The 17,255-nt window shown below is 42.6% G+C and overlaps 1 protein-coding gene across 4 annotated transcripts in view; it reads left to right on the top strand.

Moving 5' to 3' along the window:
• The window catches only part of LOC140212405 (retinoic acid receptor beta), a 273,300-nt gene that overhangs the window by 249,689 nt on the left and 6,356 nt on the right, over nt 1-17,255 (top strand). For all 4 annotated transcript variants that reach the window (XM_072283157.1, XM_072283156.1, XM_072283158.1 and 1 more), the window contains one exon: nt 10,932-11,136. In XM_072283157.1, the coding sequence (XP_072139258.1) occupies nt 10,932-11,136 (205 nt within the window). The remainder of the gene's footprint in view (nt 1-10,931; nt 11,137-17,255) is intronic.

The raw sequence follows: 17,255 nt of genomic DNA on the forward strand, positions 1-17,255 counted from the left end.
AATTGTGCAAATACAAAAAGAAAATCAAAATATTCACAATAGATAAATAAGTAATAAATAATATTGAGAACATGCTGACCACATTGTCCAGTCAGCTAATCCCAGTTGAGCTCACATCCCTTCAAACCTGATCGATGCATATACAGTACATACCTGAGTGCTTCTTAAATCCTCTGGTAGCTCGTTCCAGATAATCACCATCCTTTGCATGAAAGCTTGCCCCTCAGGTCCCTTTTAAATCTTCCCCCTCTCACTCTAAATCTATGCCCTCTCATTTTGGACTCCTCTACCTTGGGGAAAGGACTGTTTCCATCCACCTTATCTATTCACTTCTATAAGTTCATTATAGAAAGGATGTAGAATCTTTAGAGGGGGTGCAGAGGATATTTACCAGGACCAGAGAGCACATCTTATGAGGGTAAGCTGAGCGAACGAGGGCTTTTCCCTTTGGAGCGAAGGAGGGTGAGAGGTGACTTGGAAGAGATGTTCAAGATGACAAGAGGCATCGATCAAAAGGGCACCCATAGACTTTTCCCCATGGTGGAAATGGCTAATACCAGGGGACATAATTTTTAAGTGAGGGTTCATAATTTTAAGGAGATTGGAGGAAAGTATAGGAGGGATGACAGAAGTAGGATTTTTAGACAGCATGGTGGGTGAGTGGAACACCAGGCCAGGTAAGGTGGTAGAGGCAGACACATTAGGGGCATTTAATAAACTCTTAGATGGGCACATGAATGACTGAAAAATTAAGGGCTGTGTAGGAGGGAAGGGATAGATTGATCTTAGAGTAGGTTAAAAGGTCAGCGCAACATCATTGGCCTTGCAACATCAAGGCATACACAGTCAGGAAACTTTCATACACTTTCACTTGCAAAAATAATCAGAATCAGACTCAAAAGTTCAAAGTTTCATTTATTATCAAAGCATGTATCCAAATGCAACTCTGAAATTTGTATTTAATATCACGCATGTTTAATATCACTGACATATATCATGAAATTTGTTGTTTTGTGGCAGCGGTGCATTGCAATACATAATAAAAAATACTAAATTACAACGAGAAGTATATATAAAAAAAGAGAAAATAAAATTAAACTGGTGGTGGAAAAAGAGAGGAAAAAATAGTGGGGTAGTGTTCATTGTCCACTCAGCAATCTGCTGATGGAGAGGAAGTAACCATTCCTGAAACATTGAGTGTGTGTCTTCAGGCTCCTGTACCTCCTCCTTGATGCGAGCAATGAGAAGAGGGCATGTCCTGGGTGATGGGGGTCCTGAATGATGGATGCCGCATTTTTGAGGCATCAAATTTTAAAGGTGTTCTGGATACTGGGGAGGCTAGTGCCCATGATGGAGCTGGCTGAGTTTACAACTTCATGCAAATTTTTCTGATCCTATGCGTTGGCCACTCCATACCAGACAGGATGCAACCAGTTAAATGCTCTGCACAGTATGTCTGTAGAAACTTGTTAGTGTCTTTGATGACATACCAATTCTCCTCAAATTCCCAATGAAACAGATATGGTGGCGTGATTACACCAATATGTTGGGTCTAGGATAGTTCCTCCAGAGATGCTGACACACAGGAACCTCAAAACTGCCCATCCTTTCCACTTCTGATGCCTTCATGAGAACTGGTGTGTGTACCATTGACTTCCCCTTCCTGAAGTCCACAATCAATACGGTTCATTATTATTTAAGTGTTTGGTGTTTACACTGACAACTGAACAATTAACAGATGAGAATAAGTACGCAACTTGGCTCACCCAGATATAGGGGATATGATGATGATAGCTTGATCAGGCATATTAATGCATGGCTCAGAGACTGGTGTAGGGGGCAGGGCTTTGGGTTCCTGGATCACTGGGGCCTCTTCTGGGGGAGGTACGACCTGTACAAAAAGGATGGGTTACACCTGAACACAAAGGGGTCCAGTATCCTAGCAGGCAGGTTTAATAGAGCTGTTAGGGAGGGTTTAAACTAATTTGGCTTGGGGATGGAAACCAGAGTGATAGGGCTGAGGAAGGGGAAAACAGAAATAAATCCAAGGTAGCGTGCAGCAGAGACGATAGAAAGGACAGGCAGGAGATGAGGCTCATTCACAGACAGTGGCATGAGTTACAGGACAATAGAGTCGTGGTGCAGTTAAAACAGGAAGCAACAAATGCTGGACTGAAAGAGTTATGTTTGAATGCACGCAGCATAAGAAATAAAATAGACAATCTTGAAACTCAGCTATAGATTGGCAAGTATAATGTTGTGGCCATCTCTGAAACTTGGCTAAAGGATGGCTGTCATTGGGAGCTGAACATTGTAGGGTATACGGTGTATCAGAAAGATAGGTTAGTTGGCAGAGGAGGTGGTGTGGCCCTGTGTATAAAAAATAATATTAATTCATTAGAAAGGGATGACATAGGATCAGAAGGTGTAGAGTCTCTGTGGGTTGAGTTAAGAAATGGCAAGGGTAAAAGGACCCTAATGGCAGTTGTATACAGGCCTCCAAACAGCAGCCGAGATGTGGATTACAAATTACAGCAGGAGATAGAAAAGGCATGTCAAAAGGGTAATGTCATGATAATCATTGAGAATTTTAACATGAAAGTGGATTGAGAAAACTGGGCCAGTACTGGACCTCAAGAGAGAGACTTTGTAGAATGCCTAGGGGATGGCTTTTTAGAGCAGCTTGTTGTTGAGCCCACTAGGGGATCGGCTGTACTGGACTGGGTGTTGTGCAATGATCCAAAGGTGATAAGAGAATTTAAGGTTAAAGAACCCTTAGGGAACAGTGATCACTATATGATCGAGTTCACTTTGAAATTTGAGAAGGAGAAGCTAAATTCCAATGTGTTGGTATTTCAGTGGAATAAAGGAAATTACTATGGCATGAGAGGGGAAATGGCCAAAGTTGACTGGAAAGGGACACTAGCAGGAAGGACAGCAAAGCAGCAATGGCTGGAATTTCTGTGAAAAATGAGGGAAGTGCAAGACAGATATATTCCAAATAAGAGGAAATTTTCAAAGGGAAGAAGGGCACTACCATGGCTGACAAGTGAAGTCAGAGCCGAAGTAAAAGCAAAAGAGAGGGCATACAAGGAAGCCAAAGCCAGTGGGAAGATAGAGGATTGGGAAGCTTTTAAAAACTTGCAGAAGGAAACTAAGGAGGTTATTCGGAAGGAAAAGATGAATTATGAAAGGAAGCTGGCAACTAATATCAAAGAAAATACTAAAAGCTTTTTTAAGTATATAAAGGGTAAAAGAGAGTTGAGGTTAGATATAGGACCAATAGAAAATGACACTGGAGATATTGTAATGAGAGACGCAGAGATAGCAGAGGAACTGAATGCGTATTTTGCATCACTTCACAGTGGAAGACATCTGCAGTATACCAGACATTCAAGAGTGTCAGGGAAGTGAAGTATGTGCAGTGAAAATTACGACTGAGAAGGTATTCAAGAAGCTTAATGGTCTTAGGTTGGATAAATCTCCTGGACTGGATGGAATGCACCCTTGGGTTCTGAAGGAACTAGCTAGAGAGATCTCAAAGGCATTAACAATGATCTTTCAAGAATCGATAGAATCTGGCATTGTACCAGATGACTGCAGATATTACTCCCCTATTTTAAGAAGGGTTGGAAGCAGCAGAAAGGAAACTATAGACCTGTTAATCTGACATCAGTGATTGGGAAGTTGTTGGAATTGATTGTTAGGGATGAGATTATGGAGTACCTGGAGGTACATGACAAGCTAGGCCAAAGCCAGTATGGTCTCCTGACGAACCTACTGCAACTTTTTGAGGAAATTACAAGCAGGGTAGACAAAGGAGATGCAGTGGATGTGATGTACTTGGATTTTCAGAAGGCCTTTGACAAGGTGCCGCACATGACGCTGCTTAGCAAGGTAAGAGCCCATGGAATTATGGGGAAGTTACGAGCATGGGTGAAGCATTGACTGATCGGCAGAAAACAGAGAGTGGGAATAAAGGGAGCCTATTCTGGCTGGCTGCCGGTTACCAGTGGAGTTCTACAGGGGTTTGTGTTGGGACTGCTTCTTTTTACGACGTATGTCAATGATTTGAACTATGGGATTAATGAATTTGTGGCTAAATTTGCTGATGATACAAAGATAGGTGGAGGAGTGGGTAGTGTTGAGGAAACACAGAGCCTGCAGAGAGACTTAGATAGATTAAGGGAATGGGCAAAGAAATGGCAAATGAAATACAATGTTGGGAAGTGTATGGGCATGCACTTTGGTGGAAGAAATAAACCGGCAGACTATTATTTAGATGGGGAGAGAATTCAAAATGCAGAGATGCAAAGGGACTTGGGGGTCCTTGTGCAGGATACCTTCAAAGTTAATCTCCAGGTTGAGTCGGTGGTGCAGAAGGCGAATGCAATGTTGGCATTCATTTCTAGAGGTATAGAATATAAGAGTAGGGATGCTATGTTGAGGTACTCGTGAGACCTGTGTGTATTGTGTGCAGTTTTGGGCTCCTTATTTTAGAAAAGATATACTGACATTGGAGAGGGTTCAGAGAAGGTTCATGAGAATGATTCCAGGAATGAAAGGGTTACTGTATGAGGAACGTCTGGCAGCTCTTGGGCTGTATTCCCTGGAGTTCAGGAGAATGAGGGGAGATCTCATAGAAACATTCTAAATGTTAAAAGGCCTGAACAGATTAGATATGGCAAAGTTACTTCCCATGGTAGGGGAGTCTAGGACAAGAGGGCACGACTTCAGAATTGAAGGACATCCATTTAGAACTGAGATGCGGAGAAATTACTTTAGTCAGAGAGTGGTAAATCTGTGGGATTTGTTGCCACGAGCGGCTGTGGAGGCCAAGTCACTGGGTGCATTTAAAGCAGAGATAGATAGGTTCTCGATTAGCCAGGGCATCAAAAGGTATAGGGAGAAGGCAGGGGAGTGGAGATGACTGAATCAGCCCATGATTGAATGGCGGAGCAGACTTGATGGGCCAAATGACCCACTTCTGCTTCTATATCTTATGGTCTTATGGGTGAAGTTAAACTGGGAGACCACCAGTACAGACTTTCAGTAGATTCACTCTCTGGCATGAATCAGCCGGTGATTAAATTAACACCAATCCAATACGTGTAATCTGAAACAGATTTGGAAAGGGAAATGAAGGGGGCAGCAAAGCTGATTGTTTGGACCTTTCACATCTGTCTCAAACTGTCTCGGGGGTGAGAGTTTTCACTCCATTAGTCAACATCACTACATTACAGAAGTCAATGGAGATTTGAATGGAGTACATTTTGTTCAATTATCATACAACAATATCACGGCAATAGACATTCAGTGGCCACTTTATTAGGTACAGGAGTGCTGAGTGCATATTGCTAGATTACAAAATTCAATGGAAATTAAATTGAAGTCCAGTGGATTCTGGCTAATTGGGCCATCAGTTAATCAGGACAGCCACTTATTTGGGACAACTTTTAGAGAACAAAACTAATTGAGAACATAGCCAGGATTCCCTTCGTTTATTTGGGACACTATGCCGTTTAGTTGGGACAGGTGTCTATCTCGCATCAGTCAGATTCACATCATGCGGCTGTTAGACACTACACGGTGCTTAAAGCAGGTTTTAAGTAGCATCAGTTGTGTGTGTTTGTGTTCAAAAAGAAGTGATTTTTGTCACTGATAGTTGGCAAGAAATAAGCAGTAAGACAATCCAGAATGGTTTTGCTCACTGTGGTTTCAAGCATTCAGGCTTGGAGATGTCAGAAGCAGCCAGGAGTGAAAATGAAATGATTTCACTACTTCATCAAGTTAGGATCAATGAAGAATTTGAAACTATCGACATTCATCTTGAAAGTTACAATGAAAATGAAGATTTGGAGGATGCAATCATTGAAAGAATTGTATGAAAGCAGTCCACTATCTGCACTAGGTGTTTGCATTGATTTTGTTCATTTACAGTCAATCAAAAGAATACAGCAGCGTACACTGGATGAATTCCTCTGTCAATAACTATTAAGAATTTTATAGTGCTGTAGTATTGGTAGTGTTCTAATTTGTTCTGTATTTCATTTAAATATATAATTTGTCACTCATTTAAATAGTGGTCTGTCTTTCTTTACACCCTTTTAACTATTTCCATGGAACTTCGGCTAATTGGACCGATATGTATTGGTTCCAATGTGTCCCAGTTAACCAGAATCCACTGTATATTTTCAGTAGGCCAAGCAGCATCTCTGGAAGAGAGCAAAAAGTCATTGTTTTGGGCTGAGACCCTCTTCATCGAACTGTTGAAGGGTCTCGGCCCGAAACGTCGACTGTTTACTCTTTTCCATAAATGCTGCCTGGTCTCTTGAGTTCCTCCAGCGTTTTGAGTGTGTTGCTTTGGTTTCCAGCATCTGCAGATTCTCTCTTGTTCGTGATTCAACCACTGTTCATTATGATACAACATGGACAATTAGAAGTCATGCTATTTTAAGATAGGTCTTATTTCACCACCATTTACCATCCGGAAGATGGGGATGATGCTTGTGAGGATACACGTGAGTGCGCAGTGTGCACACAATGAGGGTTTTCATCATTATGTCCCAGTCACGCTATCACATGACTTTATACTTAGACATAAAAATAAACTCCTGATTCTGAATCTAATTGAATCTCGACTGTGGGAACAACATTTTCAACGAAGGACCAGTGAGATTACTGTATGGTCTAATGATTCCTTCTCACCAAGTGTGAGAGGTCTGTACACTCTTCTGTTATACTCAGTAAATCTGCCAAAGGAAAGGAAATTTCATACTCATTGTATCAGTTTTATGTTTATTGGAACATCATGACTCAGACCACAGTGACTGAATTAATTTCACTCTCACATAGTCTTACCAGCACAGTTTTTATTTGGAATGAGGTGATAACAAATCACTGTCATCATTGTGTACCGTGTCATGTGATGTAGATGATCATGGAGATGGCTCTTGGCAAATTTTTCTATGGAAGTGCTTCCCCTTTGCCTCCTCCTGGAAGATGAATAGCCTTGCTGTTGCCTCATTGTTGACAACAGCTAAAAGACATTTGTAACTGGTACAGCCTATATTTTTACAGCATTTTTATGTTATTGATATTAATGAGCTCCACATCAATTCACTATTTAGGAGTGTAGATGTCAGTAAATAATGGCCATGATGTAAGTATTATACAGCCTGGATTGTAATAGTCATAGTCATACATTATTGATCCCGGGGGAAATTGGCTTTCGTTACAGTTGCACCATAAATAATTAAATAGTAATAAAACCATAAATAGTTAAATAGTACTATGTAAATTATGCCAGGAAATAAGTCCAGGACCAGCCTATCGGCTCAGGGTGTCTGACCCTCCAAGGGAGGAGTTGTAAAGTTTGATGGCCACAGGCAGGAATGACTTCCTATGACGCTCTGTGTTGGATCTTGGTGGAATGAGTCTCTGGCTGAATGTACTCCTGTGCCCACCCAGTACATTATGTAGTGGATGGGAGACATTGTCCAAGATGGCATGCAACTTGGACAGCATCCTCTTTTCAGACACCACTGTGAGAGAGTCCAGTTCCATCCCCACATCACTGTCCTTATGAATGAGTTTGTTGATTCTGTTGGTGTCTGCTGCCCTCAGCCTGCTGCCCCCGCACACAACAGCAAACATGATGGCACTGGCCACTGGTAATAGTTTGCTCAGTGTGGCTTTCTGTCACAGCAGACCACACAGGTTCCCAAAAAACTCAAGTTCAAGTTTATTGTCTTACACAGTGGAGGGTGGGGCAGTGAGGAGTGTGGTAGAGCAAAGTGATCTGGGAACACAGGTCCATAATTCGTTGAAAGTAGTGTCACGAGTAGATAGAGTTGTAAAGAAAGCTTTAGGCACAGTCAAAGTACTGAGTACTGGAGGTGGGATGTTACGTTGAAGTTGTATACAATGTTCGTGAGACCTAATTTGGAGTATTGTGTACAGTTTTGGTCACCTACCTACAGGAAAGATCTAACAAGGTTGAAAGAGTGCAGAGAAAATTTACATGAATATTGCGGGGTCTGGAAGACCTGAGTTATAAGGATAAATCGAATAGGTTAGGACTTTATTCCTTGGAATATGGAAGATTGAGAGGAGATTTGATCGAAGTATGCAAAATTATGAGGGGTATAGACAGGGTAAATGCAAGCAGGCTTTTTCCACTGAGGTTGGGTGGGACTACAACCAGAGGTCATGGGTTAAGGGTGAAAGATGAACAGTTTAAGGAACCATTAAAGGAAATTTCTTCACTCAGAAAGTGGTCAGAATGTGCAGTGAGCTGCCATGCAAGCTTGATTTCAACATTTAAGAGAAGTTTGGATCGGTAAATGGGTGGTGGGGGTATGGGGGGGTGGGGTGGACTATGGTCCTGGTGCATGTTGATGGGAGTAGGCAGTTTAAATGGTTCAGCACAGTCCAGATGGGCAAAAGGGCCTGGCAATGTGCTGTGCTTTTCTATGACTGTCTGACTCCTCACCACACAATGATGCAGCCAGACGGGAGACTCCCGATGGTGCTCCCGGAGAAAGTTATTAGAATGGGGGCAGGGAGCCTTAGTGAGCATAGTCCGAGATCTGTGTATCTACTACAACATGCCCCTCTGAGATATATTACCAATGTGCCAGCAACTGTTGCATTTACTGTAGACTTCCATTAGGAAAAGAAAATAGCTTCCACATAATGGTCACATACTGGAACAGGGTATATTACATTGCGTGGCACAAAATCCTTTTGTGTTTTGGAATTAAGTTGCAGTTTACCATCAATTACGAAATGCAACTGATGCCGAATAGCACATTCCACTTGAATTACATACAGTACTGCATACATACTGCACAGAAGTCTCAGGTATATATATATCTGTGTGTGTGTGTGTGTGTATCGGCCCACAATGGTTGTGCTGACCTTTTAACAACCCTAAGATCAATCTAACCCTTCCCCTCCCACATTGCCTCTATTTTTCTACCATCCATGGGCCTATCTAAGAGTTTCTTAAATGCCTCTAATGTATCAGGCAAGGCTTTCTACACACCCACCACTCTGTAAAAATATCTACCTCTGATATCCCCCCCATTCTTTCTTTCAATCACCTTAAAATTATATTCCCTGGAATTAACCATTTCTGCCTTGATAAAAGCTTCCAGCTGTCCCCTCAATCTGTGACTCTTTTGTGGGATCGGACGGCAGGACAAAATCATACATTGCAAAAGCATAAGGGTTAGTTGGTCACGTGCGTACCACTGGACAGTGTCATCTCATTGGGCCTGTTACCATGCCGTATCTCTAAATAAATACGTATATAATGACTTCCGTCTGACCTTCAGACTGTGGGATTACCCGACAATTACAGGTTCAGGGTTATTATCACGTCATGAAATCTGTTGCTTTGTGGCAGTGGCACAGTGAAAACAGAAAGGTTTGCTATAACTTCAAATAAATAAATAAATTGTGCAAAACTCCGATGGTGAAGTAGTCTTGATGGGCTCAATTGTCAACTGTTTATTCCTCTCCATAGGTGCTGCCTGATCTGCTGAGTTCCTCCAGTATTTTATATGCGTTCAAACTTCGAAGCATTTTTATTATCAAAGTACATATATGTCACCACAAACAAACCTGAGATTCATTATCTTGCAGGCATTCTCGATAAATCCACAATAGAATAGTGACCACAACAGAATCATTGAAAAACCCACCAACTTGAGCATTCAACCATTGTGCAAAAAGCAACAACCTGAGCAAATACAAAAAGAAAGAAATAATAATAATAAATAAATAAGCAATAAATATTGGGAACAGGACGTGAAGAGTCCGTAAGTTGTGACTACATTTCCATGATGGGGTGAGTGAAATTGAGTGAAGATATCCCCAGGACCACTTGGGTTTCCTCTGGGTGCTCTGGTTTCTTCCCACTTTCCAAAGAGAGCTTAACCTGGTGTGGTGGGGTTCTCTGATTTCCTGTGACCGCATTTCATGTAGATGTCCTCAGTGGTAGGAAGGGCTTTGCCCATAATGGACTGGGCTGTATCCACTACTTTTTGTCAGATTCTCTGTTCAAGGGCATTGGTGTTTTTACACCAGGCTGTGAAGCAGCCAGACAATGCACATCTATAGAAGTTTCTCAAAGTTTTAGATGTCATGCTGAATCTTTGGAAACTCTCTGGATTTCCAGATTCTCCAGAATCTTGTGTGTTCAGGACATTTTGATAACGTGACAGTGAAGATGGGCACCTTAGAAGCAGAGAATAATTAATTTTCCTTTTCTTAGCTGCAGAATCCAGCCACTCCCCCCTCACCTGGTCTCACATATCACCTTTCAGCTTGTACTGGTTTCCTCCCCCACCTTCCTAGTCTGGCTTCTGACCCGTTCCTTTCCAGTCCTGATGGAGTGTCTCGGCCCGAAACATCGACTGTTTATTCCTTTCCACAGATGCTGCCTGACCTGCTGAGTTCCTCCAGCATTTTGTATGTGTGTGTGTGTGCTGCAGGTTTCCAGCATCTGCAGAATCTCCTGCTCTCCTTTGTTTTCACATTTGAGTAATATTAATGAAAGAAATTCAAAGCATGTTGTTTGTCATAGTGTTTGTAACTCGTCAGCAATCATTTCACTTTCCACAATTCTGATTCTACAACCTACAGACTCACTTCCAAGAACTCGTGTTCTCAGGATATTTATTAATTTGCACCATTTGTCTTCTTTTGCACACTGGTTGTTTGTCAGTCTTTGATTATGTATAGTTTTTCAGAAATACGATTGCATTTCTTTATTTTCCTGAAAATGTCTACAAAAAAAAAGATTCTCAAGGTAGCAAATGGTGACATTTCTGTACTTAGATAATAAATTTGTTTGAACGTTGAATGGTGTTTCATTTGGAAAATAATGTTAAACTTACTCTTTTTTAAATTTCACGTGATAGATTCTGCGGATCTGCACCCGATACACACCAGAGCAGGACACGATGACGTTCTCTGACGGCCTTACACTGAACAGGACTCAGATGCACAATGCAGGTTTCGGGCCCCTCACCGACCTCGTCTTCACGTTTGCCAGCCAACTCCTGCCACTCGAAATGGATGACACCGAAACCGGCCTTCTCAGTGCCATCTGCCTGATTTGTGGGGGTAGGTCTGTCGGTTTCATGGGAATACGCCGCATTTTCCTAGCGTGTCGCTTCACTGCGCCAGTGACGCGAGTTTAGTTCCCACCGTTGCCTTTAAGGAGTCTGTACATTCTCCCCATGACCACCTGGGTTTCCTCTGGGTGCTCTGGTTTCCTCCCACATTCCAAAGATGTACTGGTTAGGGTTAGTGAGTTGTGGGCTTGCTATCTTGGCACTAGAAGCATGGTGACACTTGCGAGCACATCCTCAGAAGCAAACGACCATTTCACTGTATGTTTCAATGTACATGTGACAAATAAAGCTAACTTTTATCTTTAATTCAGCTAGAGAGGGTGCAGGAAAGATTCATGGGGGTGTTACTGGGACTGGAGAGTTTGAGTTATACGGAGAGACTAGGACATTTTCCCTTCGATCATAGGAGGCTGAGAGATGGTGTCATAGATGTACGTAAAATTATGAGGGGCATAGATAAGATGTCTTTTCCCAGGAATAAGGTATTTAAAAACTCGAAGTTTAAGAGAGGGAAGAATTTTAAAAGGGATTTGAGCAGGCAACTTTTTCACACAGAGGGTGGTGGGTATGTGGAACGAGCTGCCTGAGGTAGTGGTAGAGAGTGGCATCAATACAATGTTTAAAGATTTGGACTGGAGCATGGATAAGGACATCTTCAAAGAGCAATGCCTCAAAAAGGCGACATTAACAATCCCCATCACCCAGGACATCATCTTGTCGCTACCATCAGAGAGGAGGAACAGGAACTGAAGACACACATTCAATATTTTAGAAACAGCTTCTTCCACATCACCGGATTTCTGAGCGGACATTGAACCCATGAACATTACCTCACTATTTTCATTTACTTTTTTCTCTATTTTTTGCACTACTTATTTAATTGAATTTTAAAAATATTTATTTATTGTAATTTACCATTTTTGATTATTATGTATTGCAATGTACTGGTGCCACAAAACAACAAATTTCACAGCCTAAGCCAATGATATTGAGCCTGATTCTGAAGTGCGAGGGATATTGGTCAAATACAGGGAAATGGGACTATCTCAAGTAGACAACTGGTTAGTATAGAGGAATGGGGCTGAAGGGCCCGTTCTGACTATCTCTATGACTTTAGGACTTTATCGCACTCTGTGCATTGTGACCACTAACTCATGCATTGGGTTTCAGAGCTTGAGGTATTCCTACTCTACAATCAAGCGTGGGTTTTACAGGGATGGCAAATATTAACAGGAAGGCAACTATTGTGTTACTAGCATAATGAATAAAATAACTTATATATGGTCAAAGTAACTTTTATATGATCAGTGTAAGGACATCAAAATTCCTTTCTTAATATTAGCTTCACTTAATGTTTGTGAATGTAATTAGTTAACTGGCCTTCTCACACTGCCGTTTCTGTGGAATTCTGTTATTCCCAAATATCCCAAGGCAGGGATGAAGATTTGTTCAGAGATATTTTGTTGATTTAGTGATATCGCACAGAGTAGACCATTCTGGCCCTTTGAGCTGCACTGCCCCAGCAATCCCCAGAACCCTGATTAACTCCAACCTCATCACGGCAATATTTACAGTGACCTGTTAACCATCTTCATAAAGAGTAAAAGAGAGGCGGGAATGGAGAGAGAGCGGGGTCGAGGGGGAGAATAAATCAGCCGTGATCAAAAGGTGCAGCAGACTCTAATTCTGTTCCCATGTCTTACGGTTCCATTGTAAGAATAAAAAACAAATGGAGGGAAATTTCCAGCTTCTGCCTTCCCCCTGGATGTACCTCAGTGTGGAGCTGTGGCATCCTTCCTTCAGCAGGTAACTTTATAGATGTGTAGTGGAGAGTACAGTATATTGACTGGTTGCATCACAGTCTGATTTGGAAAACACCAATGTCCAGGAATGGGAGGACCTTCAAAATGTAGTGAACGCAACCCAGTCCATCACAGGCAAAGCACTCCCACCACTGGGAACATCTACAAGGAAGGCAGCATCCACCAAAAAGGACCCCACCATCCAGGCCCTGCTGTCTCCTCACTGCTGCCATTGGGAAGGAGGTACAGGAGCCTGATATCCCACATTACCAGGCTCAGGAACAGTTATTACCCTGCAAGCATCCAGCTCCTAAACCTTAAATCCGAACTGTTCCCATAACTTGTAGACTCACTTCTGAGGATTCTCATTATTATTTATTTACTGTTTATTATTATCATTTGATGTTTTGTATTTGCAGTTTGTTTGCTTTTGCAGATTGATTGATTGATTGTCAGCCTTTGTGTGTAGTTTTTCATTGATTCATTGACTTCCGGTGAATGCCCACAAGAGAATGAACCTCAGGGTGGTGTATGATGGCATACACTCAGTAGCCACTTTATTAGGTACTGATGGTACATATTAAAGTGGGCACTGGGTTTATATATACTTTGATAATAAATTTAATTTGAACTTCGAACTTGAAATCCCAGGTGCTGCCCGTCATAAGAAAACCACATTTTTATCACCTGTGTCAGAGACAAATCACGACTTGGTGAAGCCCTTCTAACAGAGTGACCCCGTTTCCCGGAGTGACTGATCTTCCGCTCAAGGGATAATCTGGATGGAATACTCATTGTGTGTTAGATTACCGAGGCTTTTGAGTATTCCTGGCTCAAACAGAGTATGCAAAACTTTCAGTGGAATTGGGCAAACATGGGGGGACACAACATTTCCAGCTGCAAAGGAAAAGCACCGGTTTTTCCTCCTTTTGAAATGAATCCGTGATGGAATGGCGAAGCAGACTCGCTGGGCTGAATTGCCAAATTCCTCTCCCACGTCCCAGGGTCTTGTGGTCTAAATCAAAATATAGAACTTTATTTAGAAATACAGCACAGACATAGCAGATCTAATGGTGTTTAGTTAACTCTAAAGTGGCAATGGTTTCACCAACTACAGAGATGTTTACTGTCACAAGTATTTGCTGCCATCTTCTGGCCAACAAATTTGATCCGAAGTACTGAAATCGTCCTGGAGAAACTTACTTTATTCTGTGCCTCTTCAGGACATCCCAAAGTTCTTCATAACTGCCCATGTACTTTAAACTGTAGTCACTGTATCGGGAGATGTGTCAATCTCACACCATCAGTTCACTGTGACTCCCATTCCCATTCCAACATGTCTGCCTACGGCCGTCTCCCCTGCAATAATGAGGCCGCACCTTAGTGGCTGTGTCTAGGACCGGAGGGCACAGCCTTTGAAATGAAGTACGTCCCTTTACAGCACAGATCAGAAGGAATTTCTTTAGGCAGAGGATAGCAAATCAATGGAATTGATTGCCACAGATGGCTAATGGAGACCAGGTAACAAATAAAGTGGTTGATAAGTTCTTGATTAGTCAGGGCATCAGAAGTTATGGGGAGAAGGCAGGAGAATGGGGTTGAGAGGGAAAATTCATCCGCCATGATGGAATGGTGGAGTAAAATTGATGGGCCTAATTCTTCTCCTATGTGTTTTGGTCTTATGGTCTCAATTTTCATTTAGAGCTATGACATGAAACAAGCCCGTCCAGTCCTACGAGCCACACCGGCCAGCAACCCACCTAGTTAACCCGAGCCTAGTCACAGGACAATTTGCAGTGACCAGTTAACCTACCGACCGATACATCTCTTGGACTGTGCGTGCAAACCGGACCCAAGCAGTCACGGGGAGGAACATAGAAATTCCTTACAGACAGCACCTGGACTGAGCTCCGAGCTCCAAGCTCCGGAACGCTGTGAGCCGTAATAGCATTGCGCTAATGCTCTACTGCTGTGCTGCACTTTCTTCACCCTCTCTGTTTAGTGCCTTTTGACTTCCGCATTCCAGCTTTTGTGGCTTTGAGCTTGAAGGGCCAGGAGCAAGACAGCCAAACTGGCATGAATGATAGGTTTGCTAATTGAAATGCCAATCATACAGCTCACCTCTGTCAGCCAGGGGACCGGGGTTCAAAGTTCAAAGTTCATGTATTATCAAAGTACATCTATGTCACTATGTACAACCTGAGTTTCATTTTCATGTGGACGTACACAGTAAGTACAAAAAAAACAGAATCAATGAAAAACCACACACAAGACAGACAAACAACCAATGTGCAAAAGACAACAGCTGTGCAAGTACAAAAAAAATAAGCAATAAATATCGAGAACATAAAATGAAGAATCCTTGAAAGTGAGTCCATAGGCTGTGGGGACATTTCAGTGATGGGATGAGTGAAGTTGTCCCCTCTGCTTCAAGAGCCTGATGGTTGAGGAGTTATAACTGTTCCTGAACCTGGTGCTGTGAATCCTAAGGGCCCTACACATCCTCCCTGATGGTTGGGGGGTTATAACTGTTCCTGAACCTGCTGGTGTAAATATTCTTTAATAGTTAGAATTAAAATCCTAAGTGGAAACGAAGGCTTTCTTGTTGGTGGTAATGTAGGTGGGAGCTAGGCACGCATGTTACAGCTGTCATTCCAAGCTTTCATGAGGGAGTTGCTCTGTTAAACCTAAATTTAGGTGCATGAGGAATTTTCCAACCGAAAGTGTTTCTTCCATGAAGATCTTAAAAGTCGCAGTCAACTTTCTTGTTCTTTCGTTGGTCTGCCGCTGCAACACCAGGGAGCAGGCATCAGTCTACTGAAGCTCCCAGTAACTGGAAGCTAACAGCAACACTGGACAGCCGCCCCTCCTTGGCCTAAAGGTGAATGATAACGAACATCCTGTACGACCCTCCTGGAGTTGGTGTTGGTGGAATGGGAGCACCTTTTCCTCTGTTGCAGAAGGGTCTGGGATTGAGCCTCAGCGCAAGTGCTGAGTGCATTACAGTCCAGATTTACACAAGAGACTGAGAGACACTCCCCCGTTGGAGGAGCTCTCACTGGAGTGAGATACTAAAACAATCCGATCACAGAGATGTAAAACATCACCGTTTGGAACTGGGACCTTTATAATTGGAACTCGTACGACATTACTGGTATTCTGACATACATTTTGTGCTTGCAGATATGATTTCAACACTTAAAAGAAGTTTGAGTAAGTACATAGGTAGAAAAGGTATGGAGGGATATGTGCAGCTTGATGGGACTAGGCAGATTAATAGTTTGGCACAGACTAGATGGGCCAAAGGGCCTGTTTCTTTGCTGTAGTTTCCTATGACTCTATGATTTATTCCATGAGTGAAAATGATAATCTGGTCACTTAAACCCAAGGACGAGGAGCAGGACCAAGCCATTTGGTCCCTTGCGTCCACCGTGTCATTAACACACTGATGGTTGACATCTCCACATCTTCCTGTCCTCCTTCGTTCCTCCTCTCCCAGAGACCAAAACAGGTTGCCACCTTGTTCCCGCATGCTTCTCGCTTCCCCGGGAAAGCAGCAAACAAATCAAAGGCCCCACTCACCCGGACATTGTCATTCTTCTTCTTCCCCCTTCCTCATGACCTCATTTTGAAGACGTACAGGTTAGGGCTATTGAGTTGTGGGCATACGGTGTTGGCACTGGAAATGAGGGTTGAGTCGATAGTAAGGAAAGCAAATGCAATGTAGGCATTCATGTCAAGAGGACTAGAACAGTGTGATGCTGAAGCTCTATAAGGCATTGGTCAAGCGTCACTTGGAGTCTTGTGAGCAGTTTTGGGCCCATGATCAAAGAATGGAGGTGCTGGCATTGGAGAGGGTCCACAGGAGGTTCAGGAGGATGATTCCAGGAATTAAAAGTAACATATGAGTAGTGTTTGATGACCCTAGGCCTGTGTTCGCCAGAGTTTAAGGGAAATGGTTGGGGGGGAGGGAAAGAATCTCGCTGAAATGTACCAAAAATTGAAAGGCCTAGATAGAGTGGATATGGAGAGAGTGTTTCCTGGGGTATCCTTTTAGAACAGAGATGAGGAGGAATTTCTTTAGCTAGAGGGTGGTGAATCTGTGGAACTCATTGCCACAGATGGCTGTGGAGGCAAAGGCATTGGGTATATTAAAGAAGAGGTTGATCGATTCTGGTTTAGTAAGAGAGTCAAATATTACAGGGAGAAGGCAGGAGAATGGGGTTGAGAGGGAAAATAAATAATCCCTGATCAAATGTCAGAGCAGACTCGATGGGCTGAATAGCCTGATTCTGCCCTTATGTCT

The sequence above is a fragment of the Mobula birostris genome, chromosome 19 (genome assembly GCF_030028105.1).
Source record: "Mobula birostris isolate sMobBir1 chromosome 19, sMobBir1.hap1, whole genome shotgun sequence".
Lineage (NCBI taxonomy): Eukaryota > Metazoa > Chordata > Chondrichthyes > Myliobatiformes > Myliobatidae > Mobula > Mobula birostris.